The 22,712-nt window shown below is 43.2% G+C and overlaps 2 protein-coding genes and 1 gene segment (V, D, J or C); all 3 read right to left on the reverse strand.

Annotated features, from left to right (window-relative positions):
* The window catches only part of LOC116571641 (immunoglobulin lambda-1 light chain-like), a 1,068,967-nt gene that overhangs the window by 862,707 nt on the left and 183,548 nt on the right, over positions 1 to 22,712 (reverse strand). The window lies entirely within an intron of this gene.
* LOC116571638 (immunoglobulin lambda-1 light chain-like) overlaps positions 1 to 22,712 on the reverse strand; it is a 1,139,351-nt gene that overhangs the window by 833,861 nt on the left and 282,778 nt on the right. The window lies entirely within an intron of this gene.
* Positions 1,138 to 2,652, reverse strand: LOC116571650. The segment is given in 3 exon segments: positions 1,138 to 1,179; positions 2,202 to 2,491; positions 2,607 to 2,652. Coding segments are annotated over 3 exon segments (378 nt in total).

Here is a 22,712-nt window from a genome sequence, read left to right on the forward strand (position 1 = left end):
CCAGGAACAAAATCAGCTCTCCCTCCGCAAAAGGCAGGAGTCACTGATTGATTTAAACCCTTTGGATTTCTGTGTCCACACAATACTATAATATTCAAACAATAAATCTGACAGTGATCCGAAAGTGACAAATGACCACATGTACACAGTATCCTTATTTATCCATAAAAACAAAGCTAATATGATTAAAATATACAGAAATTAATACCCAGCATCTTATGTTGCAAGACAAATTAAAGATGATGATTTTTAAACACTATGAATTTTAAAATAGGAAAAAATGTAGAAATGATGCCATGGAATCAACTGGCACTTAGTGAGAATTTCTATGAACCCATGAATGAGAATTGCCCAGAGGGACTGATTCCCTGATTGCATTGAACAGAAACACACTGGTGGATATTTAGACCATAGGAATACCTAAAATATTTCAAATCATCTCTATCAAAAGTTACCTCTTTAGGGGTGCATGGCTGGTTCAGTCAGTAGAGCGTGTGACAGTTGTTCAGGTTCATGCATTTAAGCATCACATTGCGTGCAGTGAATACTTCAAAAAAGAGTTAAAAACATTTTTGTAAGGGGCGCCTGGGTTGCTCAGTTGGTTAAGAGCCTGCCTTCCAGTCAGTTCATGATTCCAGGGTTCTGGGATTAAGCCCAGCATCAGGCTTAAGGCTCAGCGGAAGTATGCTTCTGCCTCTGCCTCTCTGCACTCGTGCTTTCCCTCTCATTCTCTCTCCTCTCTCTCCCTCAAATTAATTAGTTAATTAATTAAAACCATTTTTAAAAAGTGAGCTCTACCCACCTAAAATTCATATAATCTCATACACCAATTTTACCTAAAATTTTAAACTAGTGTCACTCTCTCTTATTTTCATAAAAATATTTAAGGGCATATCGCTTTACTCTCTCAGAATACCAAAGAGGTGTTCCTACCTAAAGCTTGAGATTCCACATATTCAAGACACAAAGGGCCCCAGCACTCCCATTGTGTCATATTGGAACCATTCTGTTCACACAATATCTGTGCTCAGGATTACTCTGTAAGCTTCCCTATTATTATATAATAACTCCTTTCTCAGAAGGATATGGTGACCCCTATCTTAAAACAAGACTCACTAGAATAAGCGATGCTGCCTCCTACCCTCCTATGAACATGACTATACCTCTTGAGGATCCTATTGTTGCCATTCAAGTCTGGAGGCTCTCTTATACCAGATACCACAGAGAATAACCATAGAGTGGCCCTTCAAACTCCTATAGGTTTTCTCCATAACAACACACATCCTCAGACAAGTACAGTCTGTAAAGCCTTCCACAAATATGAGGGAAAAACTCAGGTCTTTATTCAGTGTCCTCAAAAGCAAATTCTCCTTCCCACTGTGATGTGACACAATGAATTAGGGGTCAATGAGTGGCACATTTCCATCCCAGATGATTAAAACATCAAACTGTTGTCTAATTATTGGGGGAGGAAACTAGGCAACTGGAAAGAGATTTGGAAAACTAATTAAAGGAGAGAACATAATGAGAGAGACATAGTTCTCAGGAAAGCTTACCATGCATCCTGACTTGAACCACAGTGAGGGCATTACTAAGAGTGACAGTTTCACTGCTAAAACTAGGAAACATCTGGAAAACTGAGAACAATTATTTATTGAAACAGATTTCCTATGGTATATAGTAAGTTCAATTATTGGATAGAGAATTCTTGGATATAAATTGTGTGTATGTGTATTTAGCGATTTGTCATAACTGGGATTCCAGGTAGAATTGAGCTGGTTCTTTATGAACATCAGACATAATGGAGTTCCCTGAGGAACAGTGACAAGCTTTCTCTTCCCTGGTGGAAAATGGAAACATGTTGGAAAGACCCCACCCTGTCAGGGAGACAGGGATGAATTCAGGATAGTGATTCCTTGGTCTGAGGGGAGAGAGGCTTCCACTTATCATAGAGCCTCAACTCCAAATCCCCCTGCTCAGCTTCCTTGAATATGGGCTCATAAAAAAAAGGGGGCATAGGAATAACAACATCTTCCTATTCTACACATTTCTTAACCTAAATCTTCAGCTTTTCCACCCCCTCTGCACATGGTTAGATTTGAGGAAGCATCTTCAGAGCAAGCAGGGAGCCTTTGAGCACGGCAGGTTTTGATCTTACTTCCTCATGAACGTGGACCACTGTGGTAAGTGTTATCTCTTCTATATGAGGTACAGTAATAATCAGCCTCATCTTCAGCCTGGAGCCTAGAGATGATCAGGGAGGCTGTGTTGCCAGACTTGGAGCCAGAGAAGCGATCAGGGATCCCTGATGGCCGATAACTGACATCATAAATCAGGAGTTTGAGGGACATTCCTGGGAGCTGTTGATACCAGGAGACATAATTATACCTCCCAATGTCACTGCTGGTTCCAACACAAGAGATGGCAACTGTCTGTCCCAGAGCCCCAGACACTGAAGATGGCTGACTCAGGGAAGATTGGGCCCAAGACCCTGAAAAAAGAAAGAACACAATATAGTAAGTTAAGTTCTGGGGACCCAGGTGAGTCTGAGGAGGAGACAAAGGATGAGCTCTGGTGTTCCATGCTCCATTCCCTGGAGGGCTCACCTGTTTCCTGAGTGAGAAGAGTGAGGAGGACCAGAGCCCAGGCCATGATGGAGATGCCCCAAGAGCACTGCCTTCTGATAACCTAAGCCTGAATTTGCCTCCCTGATAAATCTCTTATCTCCTCCCCCTGCCTCAGAAGAGGGAGGGGCCTCCATGCAAATGCTGCCTCTCTTCACCCACTCTGACATGAATCTCTAGTCTAGATACTTCTGCATCCCTGGGCAGCAGAGCTTAGCTATCCACATACTAAAATATTTCACATGCATTTTCTGAATCATGAGAGACAGAGCCCATGACACATCCCAGGATTTCAAGCCATCCTTGAATTATGCTTACCTTCCACTGGTGACAGCTTAGTGTGGATGGGAGGGGAATCCCAGAACCACATTGTTGTGTGAGGGGAGGGAAAAAAAACTATCCAGGCTGGCTGAGATTAGGGGAGATTCAATTACTCCTCTTCCAGGGATCACAGGCAGAGCTCTGGTCTCAGTATCCCTCAACTCCATCTTGGTGTCCCTCAGTTAACTTATCCTCAATCATCACTCATCTGTTCTACAATGGTTTGAGGTTAGACAATGTTTACTGGAACTTCCACAAAAGGGCTATTGGAACACAATGGATAGGAGACTCCCTTTCCCCCATGTCCCAGGTAGAGTGGCTGCAGAAACAGGTATTGGAACTGCATATAGGATAAGAGAACAACAAAAACTGCTTTTCCCCCCAATTTAATACCTAGGTACCCCAAGTGGCTTAATAGGATAAATGTCATGCCAGGGAAGGCAGCTGAGAGAGAGCTGGAAACCCATGCTCTGCTCCTCTTCCTGCCCTCCCTCCAAACTTTTCCAGCTTAGTCCCAGTCTCCCTTGCCTGTTTTGGTGAAATTCAAGATCCTAGATTTCCTCCACAATAAAATATGTCACCTGAAAACTGAGTGGCCCAGAAATACCCTCTCAGAATCACCTTGTTCATACCAGAAAGGCCATGTCACAGGGATAGAGTCTATGAGGTGGATGTGGCTCAGGGCAGAGGAAACATCACACATTAAATTAATCCATCTCCAGTTGGTTCAGTGATGACAAAAGAGGGGCATTGAGGAAATGACTGAATTCTCCACATGACTAGAAAACAAGAATAATGCAGAGAGAGAGAGAGAGAGAGAGAGAGAGCGTGAGCGCTGAGTAGGGTAGAGAAATACATGATTGAAATCAAGAGAAAGGATTCCAGTGTCTGAGTCTCTGGGCGAAGGAGACAGGATCAAGATTGTCCTCAGGGACCCAGTTCCCGGGACTTCTCACCAGCACAAGTCTGTTAGCCACAGACAATACAGGATGTTCTCTGTCTGCCTCTGTGCACATTTGTAACCTGACCTGCAGTGTGTCCTTCCTGGAGCAATATCTCCTCATCCACAGAGAGATGTTGTGTGTTTTTCTAGGAGAAGGTGGATTTGTAGAAAAACTGATCAGGACTGATAGATCAATGTGGACATTTTAGGTAATAGAGATGCTCTGATGACACTCTTTTCATGTCACTGTTCGTACCACATGACAGGTGATTCCAAACCATTCTCAACAACATTTCCCTGGTTGAAAGCATGGGATGAGCAGAGTAGTGGCCACTGTGTGGGACAAAGGAAAGGGTTTGGGGGGAAAGAATCACTTTGGATTTGAGGTTATGGTTTGTGTGTTTTAAACATTTAACTACTGAATTTCTTAGATGTTTAGGTAAAGATCTCTATTTTTTGGATATTAATATCACAGAGGCTAGAGGCTACATGATGACCCTTTCTGAAATGAAACTGCTAAAACTAGATTTGTAGCCCATAACTTTGGATCCCTGTGTCTTGGGATCACAGCAAGGATGCCTCCTCTGAAGAGTCCTGGTATCCAGATACTTCCTGCAAGAAACCAACCACTGGTCTTCATGAGGAGCAGCTTTGTATCTGTTCCATCTTATGTGAGTTCCAGAAGCACCTTTAGCCACCACCCCCATAGCAAGTTAAAACAGGCAGAGAAAAAGAGAAAATATCCAGACAACATGTATGGTATCAGAAAATCTATGGACAGATGAATGGCTTCTCATTCACATGCAAATTTCCTTCCCACTTAAGATAATAAAAGCATAGGTGGGTATAATGGCATTAAGAACTTCTAAAACATTTCAAGTTGTTCTATCAAAGGGATCTATTTTCTCTTCTTTTTTTTTAAGATTTTATTTATTTATTTATTTATTTGACAGACAGAGATCACAAGTAGGCAGAGAGGCAGGCAGAGAGAGAGAGGAGGAAGCAGGCTCCCTGCTGAGTAGAGAGCCCAATGCCAGGCTCAATCCCAGGACCCTGGGATCATGACCTGAGCCCAAGGCAGAGGCTTTAACCCATTGAGCCACACAGGTGCCCCTATTTTCTAGTCTTCAAAAAAAAAAAAGAAAAGATTTTAAAATATGTATCGTTTAACTGTTTGAGAAGACACAGGAGGCCGTTCCTACAGTTTGAGAGACAACACACAAGAAAGAAGGGCTATGGGAGCTCCACAAATCTCATATTACAGTGACCCTGTTCACTTGACATCTAGTTTGTAGTTTTCCTGGCAATTCTCCCTATTATGAAAATAGAAAGTAACTTCTCAGAAGGAAATTATAGTTGCATTAAACGGAAAAACAGTTGAAGTAGCAGTGGGGGCTCCCTGCCCTCATATGCACTTGCGAATACTTTGTAAAGATCTCATTGATGCCATGACAGTCAAGGAGCACATCTTACACCAAAGGCCCTAGAGCCAAAACAGAAAGTGGTTTCTCAGCCAACTTTTTGGTCTTCATAAAGACACACAGCCTACAGCAGTTGCAGCCTCTAACCAGCCTCATATGGACGGGGGGTGGGGCACGACTCAGAACACTATTCTGTGCTCAGTAACATAGACAACCTTCCCATTGTGATGGGACCCAGCTGCTAGGGGATCCAAGTATGACACTGTTCTGGCCTTGGCGATTCAAACAGGAAGTTGCTGATTGTTACCAAGGAAAAGAAGAAGGTAGGTAGTAAAAAGAGTCCAGGCCATGGTGGAGATGGATCAACAGCACTGCCCAGAGACTGCAGTCCTTGGCCTGGATTCCCCATTCCTCTGTTATCCCATCACTCAGCCTCAAAGGTGGGAATAAGCACCATACAAATGTGCTTCCTGTACCAGTCCCTCCTCACCTGCTCTGATCTGAATCTTCATTCTAGATACTTCTGCTTACTTGGCAGCAGAGCTTAGCTGAAACTATTGAAACACTTTACATGTATTTTGTGAAGGCGAGTAACTTGAATCTTTTTGCCTAATTTGTCCAGAAGATGAAGAGCTCCTTATACTCATGGTAATGAGCTCCTGGGCCTTCTGTGTTTCTGCTATACCGTGACCATGTGTCTGTAACCATTTGAGGAAGGGGCCCTTTGTTTTGTGCCCTCTGCTGGACTCCTTCTTCTAAGAATCTCTCTACTGTTAGAAAAGAATCACTGGTCACCCCAGTGGAAACATCTGTTGTGAGTTGTTGTTGGTGGACTTTCACCCAGCTGCAGGCTGTCACAATTCACATTCCTAATTGTGCTGGTACGAGTGCAAAAACAAAAGCCAACAACTTATTTGTAAATGACTTACATAGAGAGATGGATGTGTTGAAGTCCCTTGAGTTGTTGGGTGCCTGGTCCCTTAGTGTCTCTGTTATGACATGACTGTGTCTCTGTGATGATCCCAGGCTTGTGTTGCTTCTGGCAATGCCCTCTGAAGGGTGCCCACTCCGGGGTCTCTCCACTGTTAGGAAAGTGTTACTTTCCAACACAAGCAAACAACTGCTGTTGGTAGGAGAGGGGAGGGAATCTCCCTCTGCTGCAGGCTCATCACTGGCTACAACCTACTCCTTTGTGCTGAGGCACATGCAACGTCAGATCCCACTAGTGGGTCAGTCACCACCACCCACTCACCACCTTCCCATTAGAGGCCCAAGTGTGCAGATGTGAGGAAACTACTGAAGGGAACAAGGAGCACGGTCTAGGAACAACAGCTATACATCTGTGTCTTCTCTTCCTCCTTCTGTCTTTTCATCCTTAAATAAACAGCTTCCTTTTCCCATACTCTGATTCTTAACCTGAGAAGTGAAAGTCAAAAATTATGCTGTCTATGGTAGGTGTTCTATGAAGGGATTAACCTGAGAGGGCAGGTGCAGGTTTGGAAGATATGCATGTCTGTATGCACAAGACTGGTATTTGTTATAAACCTCATATTGTTCAAGATTCCATTCCATTTTATTTGGAAATGTTTTTTCAGTCACGTGTGTGTGTGTGTGTGTGTGTGTGTGTGTGTGTTAAAGATTAGATTCATTTATCTGAGAGAGAGCAGGAGCAAGGGACGGGGCAGAGGGAGAAAGAACCTCACCACTAATCTATGGGGATCTATCCTAGGACTCTGATCTTGCACTAAGCTGAGGCAGAAGTTAATTGACAGAGCCAACTGTAAGGGCCTGTTGGCCAGAGGGAGTCATTTTGTGTTTATGTAGTGAACGCCCCTCCCAGAGGAACTTACTTGCAAAGCCTAGATACAAGGAAAGGTCAGGCCAGGTGAGGACATCCAATCAGTGGGGCACACATATATCTACTAGGGTAAATTGAAATTCAGCTGGCCACCTGTGTGTAACCTAGCAGTTTTTTTTCTGTGTGTGGCAGACTTAGCATTACTGTGCAGTTTTCTCTGTGTATTGCCATCTCTCATTGGCCACCTGTGTATAGCCCAGCTAAACTACCTCTATAAAAGTTAGTCTGTAAGACTGGGAAGTGTTGCCTCTTTGCAAGAGATGGCCCTGACCGGTCAGTTTGATTCTCGATGCTTGGCGTGAAATAAAGCTTTGCTTGATCTTTGCTTTGTATCAGTCTCGCTCCTTTGATTACGGACCCTAACATTGGAGGGGGCACCCGGATCAAACGATGAGAACTGAGCCAGCATTGGAATTTCTGGGAAAAGCCTCTGGAGGTATTGGGATTTTGTCTGTCTGTGTGGTTGCAGAGCTCCAGGGTATAGCCCCCCGGGGAGAAGCTGGACGTGGCCATGCTCCCCAGGGCTGGAATGGATGCGGGGATGCCCCATCCCTCTGCTGGTAGGTTGACAGGGGGTTTAAGCCGCCCTGGGAAGTCAGGGGGTTCGAGTCTCCCTAGATGGTTGAGGGGTTCAAGTCCCCCTAGACAGTCCAGGGGTTCGAGTCCCCCTGGGTGATTGGGGGGTTTGAGTACCCGTAGATGGTTGAGGGGTTTGAGTCTCCCTAGGTGGTAGGGGGATAAAGAAAGCCCCCACCAGTGGCAGGTTCTCGGTAAGAATCGTTGGGCTTGCGGTTGTCTTTGCCTGGTCCTTTTGTTGTCCATTGTGTTGTTTGTTGTATTTGGAGAAATGGGACAAACAGGGAATTCCTTGCCTTCTCTGGCCTGACGTGGACTGCCTAGCCCCTCCCCTTTGCTGGCGGGAGTGCTTGGCATCTGAAGTGGAGATGGTTATTTGTCTGTCTCAAGTTTTAATGGAAAATTGTTAAAGTGGCTTCCGAAGTCTTTGGTAACCTGAAACTGTGAAGGGTTGCTTGAATGACAAATGGAATTAAATTTGTTGGACATCTAGGTCTTAACCAAATGGGATAAAATGCTAGAGTGTTGGCTGCTGGAACTGGGTTTGTGCTTTTGAAATCTGCTGGTGAACACGTTCTGTGCTTAACTCATTCATAAATTTGCCTTCTAAGAATTCTCTTGTAAAATGACTTCCGCCTTAAAGGAAATTCATATGGAAAGACTTTCAGGACAAATACAGGTCTTTGATATGTTGAACTCCTGGAACTGAAATGGTTAAGAATTTACAGAAGTAAAAGCTTCATTCAGACTAAACCAGAATTATTAACATGGGACTAGGTGAACTGAAAGATTGTAATGTTGTATCTCTTGATGTTTTGTCTTATTTTAAACATTAATGGTTCTTTAATGTTTGCTCTTCCAGACTAGGGAAACTTTTTCTTAAGTTATCTATAACTTACAGAGATAAAAATGTAGTCATTTGTAAACAAATCAAGGCATTCAACTCTTTCTCTCTATCTGAACCCTCTGAAACCAAAAGGTCTCAGCAAGTATTCTTTCTTCCATGGCAATCAGTCATTTGCATAAGTTCAATAAGAATCTGTTCTCCTTGCAACAGGACACCATTAGACACACTGGTTATTTTACCATGGCTTTGACTGGAATGTCATATTTGAAAAGACTCAGATATGACTAGACAGCTTAAAGTAACTAAGGTTGACTTTACAAAACCTGGAACCGTAAAGCCCTTTGGAACTGTTGGCCTGATACCTTGCTTACAGAGTTCCCAGCAGCCTCACCAGGTGAGTAAAGGATGTTACTTCCTGGCAGGTGCAGGAACCTCAGGATTCTTTGGGGGCCTCATGAAGAGGAATTCACCCAAATCGACAGGTATTGCAGGCATGTCTGATGGCAAGTATGTAGCTTGGCTTCTGGCCTGGAGAGGCTATCATAAGTTCAACCTAGAGATTCCTTATGAGAAGTTCCAGAAGAGCAGATTCCAAAAGATTTATATGATCCTTCACTGTTCTTGCAGAGCTTATGTAAATAAGTAGGCCAAGCTTGTTAAGACTGGACTTGTTTTTCAAATAAATTAGTCCTGATTTGGCTATCTCTGAAAACGAGGGTTATTTTAGAGAGAAAAGATATGTTTTAGTAACACACCTTTATGGATGTTAAATTCTAGATATGATTGTCTTTAAATGTTTGTTTACTTAAGCTAGATAACTTGAGGTAAACTTCAGGGAAGTTGCACAATAGCTCATTTATACAATCTTGCTTTGCCAGTCAGTCAGCCCAGATATAAGAAACTTCAGAAAATTGAAGGATTTGAAGGGAAGAATCTGACTGAGTTAGTGGGGATAGCAGAAAAAGTGTTTAACAACAAGGATGCACAAGAGGAATTAAAAACAGACAAAAAAACTGGCTAAGGTTTTGGCATTACATGAGGTGGGGAGGAGACGGGTAGGGGATAGTAAATGGAAGGAAAAGCCTAAGCACAGAGAAGGCAAGCGGGAAGACTTAGATTCAGATCAATGCGCTTATTGTAAGGAAAAAGGACATTGGGCCAGGGAGTGCCCCAAAAGGAAGACAGCAATGCTTGCCACCAGAGACTGAAGGGGCCATGGTTCAGAGCCCCTCCCCGAACCTCAGGTAAAAATTTAAGTGGAGGGGAAATAAGTTGATTTTTTGGTGGACACGGGAGCCCAGTTTTCATCATTACTTAAACCTATGGGAAAACTATCGGGAGAGGAAGTTTGGGTACAAGAAGCAAATGATAGAGAGACATAAATGGACAGCAGAAATAACTTAAAATTTGGCCTCAGTAATAGTTAAACATCGGTTTTTGGTCCTCCCTAATGCCCCATATAACTTGATGGGAAGAGATCTCCTCCACAAGTTAAGAGCTGGCACTCAGTTCTTGGAAGGAGGCATGACTGTAACCTTGAGATAACCCACTGTACAAGTGCTTATGGCAGCAATAGATGAGTACCTCCTTTACGAGCCATTCTCAAAACCAGAGGAGACAAAGGTTGGGAGCGTTCAAATCCTACAGGATGAGTTTCCCAAGGTCTGGGCAGACGGGAAGCCCCCTGGCTTGGCCAAGGAACAACCTCCAGTGGTGGTAAAATTAAAGGCGACAGCTACAGCTGTTCACGTTTGGCAGTACCCCCCTTCCCCGGGAAGCAAAGGAAGGGGTCAGAAAACACATTAACTGCCTCCGAGGAGATGGGATCCTAGTTCCTTGCAAATCTCCGCAGAACACACCTTTGCTGCCTGTCAAAAAGGCCGAGATTGGGGAGTACCAACCCGTCCAGGACTTACAGGAAGTTAATAAACGGGTTGAAGATATCCACCCGACGGTGCCTAACCCCTATACCCGACTCTCCCTCCTGGGCCCCAGAAGAACTGTATATAGCATCTTAGATCTCAAGGATGCATTTTTTTTCTGCATGTCCTTAGCAAAGGAATTCTCAGCCCCTTTTTGCTTTGGAGTCCTCCGACCCACAGGAAGGATTCCAAGGCCAGCTCACCTGGACAAGACTTCCCCAAGTGTTCAAGAATTCACCCACTATCTTCGACGAGGCCCTACATGAGGATTTGCGTGAGTACAGAACCCCCAATCCAGGAGTCACTCTGTTACAGTATGTTGATGACTTGCTAGTAGCCACTGAGGACTATGAGTCATGTTTGTGGAAGGTGAGAGCTCTTTTACAGACTCTACAGGAAAAAGGGTAATGGGTGCCAGTGAATAAAGCACAGCTCTGTCAGAGCCATGCCACTTATCTAGGCTTTGATCTCCATGAGGGAGTGCATTCACTGAGTCCAGAAAACAGGTGATCACCCGATACCCCTGCCCCACCATGTCCCGACAAGTGAAGGAGTTTCTTGGGACAGTGGACTACTGTAGGCTGTGGATACCGTGGTTTGCGGAGATTGCCTGACTTCTCTATGAACTGGCAAAAGGAGGGATCACTATGATAGAGTGGACAGCTGAGGCAGAAGGAGCATTTCGGGAATTACAAACAGCCTTACTGAGTGCCCCAGCATTGGCCATCCCAGATGTTACCAAGCCCTTCCACTAGTATGTGGATGAAAAAGCAGGGGTGGCCAAAGGAGTTTTAACTCAGACTCTGGGGGCCTTGGCAAAGGCCAGTTGCCTATCTTAGCAAGAAACTAGATCCAGTAGCAGCTGGGTTCCCCCCGTGCCTTTGCATAATTGCTTCCATGGCCCTCCTGGTCAAGGATGCAAGTAAATTGACTTTGGGTCAAAATCTCATCTTGACCACCACCCACGCTATCGAGGGCATTCTCCGGACTCCACCCAACTGATGGATGATGAACACCCGAATGACAGGATATCAGGCCCTCCTCCTCAATGAACCAATAGTGACCTTCCAGCCCCCCATGGTGCTAAATCCAGCCACACTGCTGCCAGAGGAGCTGGCTGACCATCCACACGACTGTGGGGAGGTCCTAACCCAAGTCACAGGAATAAGGCCAGATCTCAGAGACATTCCCCTCCCAGAGGCTGAGATGACTCTGTTCACAGATGGGAGTAGCTACATGGTCGATGGAAAGAGGTATGTGGGGGCTGCGGTGGTTTCTCCTGAGCAGGAATTCTGGACAGCAGCCCTGCCACATGGAACTTCAGCACAAAGAGTGGAACTGATTGCACTCACTAAGGCACTGCAGATGGCCAAAGGTAAAACCGCTAACATCTATACGGACAGCAGGTATGTCTTTGCTACTCTCCATATACATGGGGCTATTTATAAAGAAAGGGGCCTATTAACAGCAGAAGTAAAAGGAATTAAAAGCAGAGGAGAAATATTGGCTCTCCTCCAGGCTATTTGGGACCCAAAAGAGGTGGCTGCTATGCATTGCCTGGGACACCGAAAGGGGACTGATCTGATTTCTAAAGGAAACCACTTAGCAGATCAAGCCACAGAGCAAGCAGCCCGAAAAACAGTGCAAGAACTGGTTACACTCCTGGCTCTAGCCCTACCAGAAAAACTGAATTATTCAGAACAAGATTTAAAGTATTTACAGAAATGGATTAAATTGGACTATGAAGGGGACTGGGCTAAGACTAAAGCAGGATAAATAATTCTTCCTCGAAGACGAGGTAAGAAGTTAGTAGACCAGATACATCAGGGTACTCATTTGGGGTTATGCAAACTGAAGGACCTTATAGGCAAGCAATTCCAGGTTTCTAAATTAGGGCGTATGGTTCAGGATGTAGTTGATAGATGTGCTCAATGCCAGGCAGTTAATGTGGGAAGAACTAAAATGGGAAGAGAGAAAAGAAAAAGAGGTAAGGAACCAGGAATTTATTGAGAAATAGATTTTACAGAAATGAAACCCTGAAAATATAGGCACAAGTATATGTTAGTTTTTGTAGATACCTTTTCAGGCTGGGTAGAGGCTTTTTCTGACAAACATGAGATGGCAGGAGTGGTAGGCAAAAAGGCTACTAGAAGAAATAATTCCTAGGTTTGGGCTGCCTCTTGCGATTGGGTCAACAATGGCCCTGCATTTGTGAGTTCAGTCTTAGGGGCATTGGCCAAGGCTGTGGACACTATTTGGAAACTACATTGTACCTATCAGCCCCAGAGTTCAGGACAAGGAGAGAGAATGAACCGGACTCTTTTTTTTATTATTTTTCATTTTTTCAGCGTAACAGTATTCATTATTTTTGCACCACACCCAGTGCTCCACGCAATCCGTGCCCTCTTCAATACCCACCACCTGGATCCCCCAACCTCCCACCCCCTGCCCCTTCAAAACCCTCAGATTGTTAAAGAGACCTTGACAAAGCTAATTCTGGAGACTAGCAGTGGATGGGTGGATCTCCTTCCTTTCGCCCTCCTCAGGGCACGATGTACACCCTATTTAAACAAGGTGACCCCATTTAAAATATTGTTTAGGAGACCCCCCCCCCCCGCTCTGTCCTCGGCTACAGGAGGTTGCCCTATCAGAAATGACTGATCAGTTTATACTCCAGTCACTGCAGGCATTTCAGTCTTAAAAAAAAGTCCATGCAGGGATCCAGACTGCCCACACTGGGACGGAGACGGAGGTGGAACCACAACCTTACCAACCTGGGGTCTTGGTTTGGATATGGTGCCACCAAGTGGGAAACTTGGAGCCTCGCTGGAAGGGACCATTTACTGTCATCCTGACCACCCCCACAGCGATAAAAGTAGAAGGCATCAGGGCCTGGATTCACGCGGGTCACGTCAAATGAGCCGAGGACAAAGACGCCCCCCAGAGGAGGAAGCCTCAACCAATGGACCCTGCTGACCATGGACTAAAGCTAAGACTCAAAAGACTATGAGTTTATTGTTGCTCCTATTGTTACCTGTTTATGTAAAGTACAGGTAGGAAATTAGATGAAGGAAATTAGGAAAAAATGGAAAAGGTTTGATGAAGCGGTAAATGGCTAACTCATCAGCCGACTGTGCACTAGTGTCATTTGTACAAAAGAAAACTAAAGTGATAAAAATGTTAGACTTACATGCTCAATATAACCCTTTACAACCAGAGAACATAGAACTGGCTGAAAAGTCAAGGATTTGACTCATCTCCAAAGAAAACGGGGAAATGTAAGGGCCTGGTTGGCCAGAGGGAGTCATTTTATGTTTATGTAGTGAACGCCCCTCCCAGAGGAACTTACTTGCAAAGCCTAGATACAAGGGTAGGTCAGGCCAGGTGAAGACATCCAATCAGAGGGGCACGCATATAGCTACTAGGGTAAATTGAAATTCAATTGACCACCTGTGTGTTACCTAGCAGTTTTTTTCTGTGTGTGGCAGACTTAGCATGACTGTGCATTTTTCTCTGTGTATTGCCATCTCTCATTGGCCACCTGTGTATAGCCCTGCTAAACTACCGCTATAAAAGTTAGTCTGTGAGGCTGGGAGGGGTCGCCTCTTTGTAAGAGATGGCCCTGACCGGTCAGTTTGATTCTCGATGCTTGATGTGAAATAAAGCTTTGTTTGACCTTTGCTTTGTATCAGTCTTGCTCCTTTGATTACGAACCCTATCATCAGCCAGGTGCCCCTGTGTGTGTGTGTGTGTGTGTGTGTGTGTGTGTGTGTGTCTGTGTGTGTCTGTGTGTGTGTGTCTGTGTGTATTTCAATTTTCCTGGCTTTCTCCCTTCTTACCATATCTACAGGCCCAGATAAAGCCAACCTCCTAAACCCGCAAAACTGAAGGCACAAAAACCTTGTGAAAATATGTCCTCTTCCTCCTTCCTTCCAGAAGCTTTTTTTTTTTTTAATTTACCACTTGATTGACTTTCACAATCCTGCTATATCAAGTTACGACCCAAGCTTTGTGGTTGCAAAACTCAGGTGAAGTAACACCTTTCTTCCCCACAATGAACATGGTCAACATGGTAATGTTGTGGTTGCTTACTCTTAAATATCAATGGTATATTATAATTGACAAACCAGTTCTACAATCTGAACTCTTTTGCAATCCATCTTGCAAGGAAGATGCTTCTGTTTACTTATCCGTTTTGTATCTGCATCTTCTTTTACAATAGTCTCTGTTGTTTGCCCCTAAAATCCCTGACGAATCCTGGAAGGGAGTCTTACAGGTAGATAAGCACGTGTTACAGAGGGAGGGCAGCATTAGTAGAGAAAAGAAATGTGCAATCAAAATGGAAACAGAGAATGTCCCTACATTCTTTCATAAGGTTATTATTACTGAATGGAATGATGTGGTATATGTTAGACACTATACAACCAATGTAAATGAAAGACCAAGGCAATAATCTTCACTGGTAGGTATCACACTAGCAGGTAAGTCAGGGGGACTGCCAGTGCTTGGGAAGCACCCATCTGCCATTAGCAGAACCTTCCTTGTTTTTCCTCCTTATTGACCCTCTTTGAGTTTCCTAAACTGCCCACATGCAGTCTTCCTGAGGAGATGACCATTATTTGTAAATCAGTGTGGCTTTCGGAGTCATGTATGCATGCAGTAGACACTGAGTAGGCATCATGAAACCATCATGATCACAGGCCAGCAACAGGCAGCACCAATATGGCATACACAGGACAGAAGGTTACACTTGACACCAGATCCAGTGTAGCCATCAGCTTGAGTAGGGATCCTGTGAAGGGGACAGCCTGAAGGGTTGTGGTGCAAGGGGCTGGATGCTGATAGGAAACCTGGGAGAAGCCCAAGCCAAGAAAGTGGAGCTCCTAGGGGACTTTCTAGTTCTCTGACTACACCCATGGTCTGGGCAGAATGACCTGAATCACCCTAGCAGCCTTGACCTATTGCCAGGACTGCTCCAGAGGCCTGAGAACTCTCCCCTGCCTCACCCCTTCCCTGGGTCTCTAATCTCCTGCTTTGGTGCCAGGACCTAGACCCTGTCCTGCAGCCCCTTTGCCTTGAACTGCCTAGCCCCCATGTCCTGGCCCCTCTCCTTACTTTGATGCATGGAGGGATGCTAACAGATGCAGTGGGACCTCCTCTAAATGCTTTCAAACTCTTTTCCAATTTTCCCCTTTATCTATTTCCTATGGCTCAAATTGACAAATTTCCATGTTAACATCAGCATTATCCCTTTTGGGTTACAATTAAGTTGCAATAAGTAGACATTGCCATTTCTTCCTTGGCATAGGTAGATACTCCTATCCCTAGAAAACTGAACCACAGAGAGTAGATTGGGAAAGAGACTAGCATTTGAAGTAACATCAAACCCATAGCAAGTTTCCTATCTTTCCTTCAGTGTCCAATGGTCTGGACCTAACACTATACAAGAGATGGGAAAAAACACCATCTTTTTTCCCTCATAGGAGGCTCTCAGGGAGAAACAGCTCTTGGATATTCATCAGACCAGGGTAAACCACAATCATGACCCTTCCCAAATTCAGGCCCTCACAACACCACCATGGTGGCATCCTGTGGTGCAACCAAAGGACCAGGGAAGACAGCTGAGTGGTATCAGGAAATCTCTCCTGTGTTCCCCTACTCTAGTCTCCTTGTCTTCCATGTTCAATACCAGGTCCCTGGCCCCTCCAAAGTCATCTCCTCCTCCTCCTCTACCTCCTCCTCCTCTTCCTCCTTTTGCTTTTCTGAAATAACACTCCAACGTGGCTCATTGTTTATTTTCTCTGTAATTAATATTGCTAAAATATTTGTACTTCTTGGGGCACCTGGGTGGCTCAGTGGGTTGAAGCCTCTGCCTTCATCTCGGGTCATGATCCTGGGGTCCTGGGATCAAGCCCCACATCAGGCTCTCTGCTCAGTGGGGAGCCTGCTTCCTCCTTTCTCTCTGCCTGCCTCTCTGCCTACTTGTGATCGCTGTTAAATAAATAATAAAATCCTTAAAAAAAAAGATTTGTACTTCTTTTTAATTTTTAATTTTCTTCTATTTCTTTAATTTAAATTCAAGTAAATAATATATAATATATTATTAGTTTCAGAGGTACAGTTTAGTGTTTCATCAGTTGCATGTAACATCCAGTGTCTTTATATCAAGTGCCCTCCTTAATTCACCATATTACCCCATCCCATTACCCATCTCCCTTCCAGCAACCCTCAGTTTATTTCCTATGATTTAGAGTCTCTTATGGTTTATCTCCCTCTCTTAATTTCATCCTATCTTATTTATCCCTCTTTTGACCTCTGAACCTGTTTTGTTTCTGAAATTCCACATAGGAGTTAAATCAATTGATAATTATCTTTCTCTGATTGACTTGCTTTGCTCAGCCAAATACCTTCTAGTTCCACATCTTCTTTATGCATTCTTCCTTCTGTTGATGGACATCTGGGCTCCTTCCATTTTTTGGGTATTGTGGACATTGCTGCTATGAATGCAGGGGTGCAAGTTCCCCTTTGAATCACGAGATTTGTATCTTTGGGGTAAATACCTACTAGTACAATTGCTGGGACATAGGGTAGCTCTATTTTCTACTTATTGAGGAATCTCCTTAATGTTTTCCAGAGTGGCTGCACCTGCTTTTATTCTTGACAACAGTGTGAGGAGGCTCCACTTTCTCTGCATCCTTGCCAACATCTATTGTTTCCTGTCTTGTTAATTCTAGCTATTCTGCCTGGTGTTATGTGGCATCTCATTGATCTTTTGATTTATATTTCCCTGATGCTGAGTGATGTTGAGCATTTTTTCATGTGTCTGTTGGCCATTTCTATGTCCTCTTTTGAGAAATGTCATTTGTTTCTTCTGCCCATTTCTCACTGGATTATTTGTTCCATGGTGTTGAGTTTGATAAGTTCTTTATAGATTTGGATACTACCTCTTTATCCAATATGACATTTGTAAATATGTACTCCTATTCTGTAAGTCAAAATGGACATATTATAGACTGTGAATGTTCTGATAAAACTATTTTCATGTCTCTGGTCATAGCCCATTATACAATGTTAAAGAACACAAGAGAAGTGATACCCAGGTGAAAGGTAGGAGGAAATATTTGGTAAACATGAGGTTGCAGAAGAGAAAATCTGTAGCAGGACACAGTGATAGCATATTTATTTGAAACCAATGTTCATGTGTGTTTTGATCTTACATGTACCATATTATCTCAGAATTAATGGTGTCTATTCCTGAGGTAATAAGAAAATGGTAACCTGCTAATGACCTTCTAAATCTATCAGTTAGTTCTCAGGGTCATTGAGTAGTCTTGTAGATTGGATCATTGCCTACTGAAATCACTATAGAGAGGTTCCCTGGCTACAGTTCTGTGTCCAGTTTCTTCTTAAGTGGTACATGCGGTAATGTACCTTTTATCTATGCTTGTTAGTACAAGGATCAAATTCAGGTCATTATATAAACATATAATGTTTATATAATTCAGGTCATTTTATAAACATATAATGTATTATTAGCCCTGGAGGTACAGGTCTGTGAATCACCAGGTTTACACATTTCACAGCACTCACCATAGCACATACCCTCCCCAATGTCCATAAACCCAACACCCTCTCCCTAAACCCTCCCCTTGGCCCCTTAGTTTGGTTTTGTGATGTTAAGAGTCTCTTATCATTTGTCTCCCTCCTGATCCCATCTTGTTTCATTTATTCTTTTCCTACCCGCCAAACTCCCCACGTTGTATCTCCAACTTGCTCATATCAGGGAGATCATATGATAGTTGTCTTTCTCCGATTGACTTATTTCACGAAGCATGATACCCTCTAGTTCCATCTGTGTAATTGCAAATGGCAAGATTTTATTTCATTTGACGGCTGCATAGTATTCCATTGTATATATATATACCACATCTTCTTTATCCATTCATCTGTTGATGGACATCTAGGTTTTTTCAATAGTTTGGCTATTGTGGACATTGCTGCTATAAACGTTTGGGTGCACATGCCCCTTCGGATCACTACATTTGTATCTTTAGGGTAAATACCGAGTGGTGTAATTGCTGGGTCATAAGGTAGCTCTATTTTCAACATTTTGAGGAACCTCCATGATGTTTTCCAGAGTGGTTGCACCAGCTTGCATTCCCACCAAGAGTGTAGGAGGGTACCCCTTTCTCCACATCCTCGCCAGCATCTGTCATGTCTTGACTTGTTAATTTTAGCCATTCTGACCGGTGTGACGTGGTATCTTGTTGTGGTTTTGATTTGTATTTCCCTGATGCCAAATGATGTGGAGCACTTTTTCATGTTTCTGTTGGCCATTTGAATGTCTTTTTTGCAGAAATATCTGTTCATGTCCTCTCCCCTTTTCTTAATTGGATTATTTGAGGGAACACCATTTTTTTGTTCTTCTGGATTTTTGTGACAACAAATTAAGGCATTATATGCAAATAAGAAGGAAGATTGCTCCTGAAGGGGGCAAAATGGCAATTTTCACATAATGAGATTAATAATCAATAACTCCTCAAAGTCAACACACACAAAACAGATAATCATATAAAAAATGGGCAGAAGATATGAACAGACACTTCTCCAATGAAGACATACAAATGGCTATTAGACACTTGAAAAAATGTTCATCATCACTAGCCATCAGGGAGTTTTCTGGCCCTTCTTTTACTCACCTTTTTGATCTGATTCTAGAAACTTCTGTGTCTTAATGCAGCAGAACATTGATGAAGGACTTAACCACTTTGTTATGGATTTTCTAGGACAAAGCTTATGTTAGTGCCTAGGAAATGGAAACAACGTGGAATATCCCTTAGTTCCTTTGTCAGAGTTCCTACATAGTTGATGAATAATCCCAATACTTAACCTTTGTCCTGAATAAATTAGTGGTAGGGACAATTTCTAGAGGGATGGGATGAGCACAGACACAAGCTCTTCTCTTCAAAGGCAATAAGACAGAGTTGATGTTGTTCACCCCTTACATCCTTGTTTTCCTCCTAAGTAGAGCAGGTGCTCATGTTTCTCATACCCTTTCTTGTAGGACTCTGAGGCTGAGGCCTGAGGGTATTTGTTGGCCATTCATGCTAACAATTCATTGACGCACAAGAGATTTGGATCGCCCCTCACTCATCGTCCTCCTTTGCATGAGTCAGGAGAAATTAGTTCCTAGGACTTCATATGGGCCCACGTAAGTCACAGTCATGATATTCTCCAAATACAGGTCCTTGCTGTCTTCTGGTGGTCAAAAATTGTGCAACCCAAACACCAGGGAAAGCGCTGAGATTTGGCCTGCTCTGCTCCTTCTCCTCCTTCCTTCTTCCCCTCCAAGTCGGTAGTATCCCCATAGATCATCCTTTAAACCATCCAACCACTTTTGTCTTTGTCTTAATCTTCCTTACTAAAGGAATAGGTCCCATGCAACACCAGGTGCTTCAGGATCAGGAAGCTTTTAACTGCACAGCATTGCCAAAGGGCTTCTGTTAGTGTGGAAGTTGAAGACTCAGGTCTGAAGAAATGCTAGAAGTCAAAGAAAACCGAGCTCTGGAGGAAGCCTGGATGAGAATAATGGCATGGGGAGAAAAATGATTGGATTCTGACAAAGCTGACAAAAATGTATTGTGTGTGTGTGAGAGAGAGAGTAAGCTCAGGCAGCAGGAGGACTACCTATAGAAACCAACATTAGAATTTTTTAGATTTGTTGGATGCAATAAAAGGAACTGGAGTCACGATTGCTCTAAAGAGCCCAGCTCCAGGACCTCTCATAAGAGTGCATTTCTTTGGAGAGAAAACATTCTTCACATAATCTTCTTTACACAGAGAGAAACTTATTCATCGCTGAGCACCTTCCAGAGGTAAAATCCTGTCCATCCATAAAGAGATACCTGGTCTACAGTGCTATCTAAACTACGTGGTTAATAGTTAAAATATCTATATGGGCAAGAGTAATCTACACTTTCAATGCCATGCAGATCAAAGTTCCACTAGCATTTTACAAAGTGCTAGAACAAAAAATTGTGAAATTTGTGTGGAACCAGAAGAAATCCTGAATTGCTAAGGAAATGCTGAAAAAGAAAAACAAAACTGGGGGCATGGTGTTGCCTGATTTCAAGATTTACTACAAAGCTGTGATCACCAAGAGAGCATGGTACCGGCACAAAAACAGATACATATACGAGGGGAACAGAGTAGAGAGTTCAGATATGGACCCTCAAATCTATGGTCAAATAATCTTTGACAAAGACATCCAGTGGAAAAAAGACAGTCTCTTCAATAAATGGTGCTAGGAAAATTGGACAGCTTTATGTAGAAGAATGAAACTCTACCATTCTCTTACACCATACACAAAGATAGACTCAAAATGGATATAAGACCTCAACGTGAGACAGGAATCTATCAAAATCCTAGAGGAGAACATAGGCAGTAACCTCTGACAGCCAAGTCCTTTCAAGACATGTCTCCAAAGACAAAGGAAACAAAAGTGAAAATGAACTTCTGGGACTTCATCAATATAAAAAGCTTCCTCAGCAGAGGAAACAGTCAACAAAGAGACAACACATGGAATGAGAGAAGATATTCAGAATTGGCACTACAGACAAAAGGCTGATATCCAAGATCTATAAAGAACTCCTTAACTCAAACTCAAGACCCAAAACCCAGATAATCACATCAAAAAATGGGCAGAAGACATGAACAGACACTTCTACAAAGAAGACATACAAATGGTTAGCAGACACATGGGAAAAAAAAAAAAGGTTCATTATCATTAGCCATCAGGGAGATTCAAATCAAAACCACACTCAGATACCAACCTACACCAGCTAGAATGGCCAAAATTAACAAGACAGTAAACAAGTGTTGGAAAGGATGTGGAGAAAGGGGAACCCTCTTATACTATTGTTGGGAATGGAAGTTGGTGCAGCCACTTTGGAAAAAAGTGTGGATTCCTTAAGAAATTAAAAATAGAGCTACTCTATGACCCTGCAATTGAATTACTGGGTATTTACCACCAAAATACAGACGTAATGAACAGAAGGGCCACTTGTACCCCAATATTCATAGCAGAAATGATCACAGTTGCCAAACTGTGGATAGAGCCAAGATGCCCTTTAGCAGATGGATGGATAAAGAAGATGTGGCCCATATATACAATGGAGTATTATGCCTCCATCAGAAAGGATGAATATCCAACATTTTCTTTAATGTTTTCAAATTATTTATTTTCAGAAAACAGTATTCATTATTTTTTCACCACACCCAGAGCTCCATGAAATCCGTGCCCTCTATAATACCCACCACCTGGTACCCCAACCTCCCACCCCCCCGCCACTTCAAACCCCTCAGATTGTTTTTCAGAGTCCATAGTCTCTCGTGATTCACCTCCCCTTACAATTTACCCCAACTCCCTTCTCCTCTCTAACACCCCTTGTCCTCCATGATATTTATTATGCTCCACAAATAAGTGAAACCATATGATAATTGACTCTCTCTGCTTGACTTATTTCACTCAGCATAATCTCTTCCAGTCCCGTCCATGTTGTTACAAAAGTTGAGTATTCATCCTTTCTGATGGAGGCATAATACTCCATAGTGTATATGAACCACATCTTCCTTATCCATTCGTCCATTGAAGGGCATCTTGGTTCTTTCCACAGTTTGGCGACCGTGGCCATTGCTGCTATAAACCTTGGGGTACAGATGGCCCTTCTTTTCACGACACCTGTATCCTTGGGGTAAACACCCAGGAGTGTAGTTTCAGGGTCATAGGGAAGGTCTATTTTTAATTTCTTGAGGAATCTCCACACTGTTCTCCAAAGAGGCTGCGCCAACTTGCATTCCCACCAACAGTGGAAGAGGGTTCCCCTTTCTCTACATCCTCTCCAACAAAAGTTGTTTCCTGTTTTGTTAATTTTGGCCATTCTAACTGGTGTAAGGTGGTATCTCAATGTGGTTTTAATTTGAATCTCCCTGAGGGCTAATGATGATGAACATTTTTTCATGTGTCTGATAGCCATTTATATGTCTTGAATGGAGAAGTGTCTGTTCATATCTTCTGCCCATTTTTTGATATGTTTGCCTGTTTGGTGTGTGTTGAGTTTGAGGAGTTCATTATAGATCCTGGATATCAACCTTTTGTCTGTACTGTCATTTGCAAATATCTTCTCCCATTCCGTGGGTTG

Source organism: Mustela erminea, chromosome 13 (genome assembly GCF_009829155.1).
Source record: "Mustela erminea isolate mMusErm1 chromosome 13, mMusErm1.Pri, whole genome shotgun sequence".
Lineage (NCBI taxonomy): Eukaryota > Metazoa > Chordata > Mammalia > Carnivora > Mustelidae > Mustela > Mustela erminea.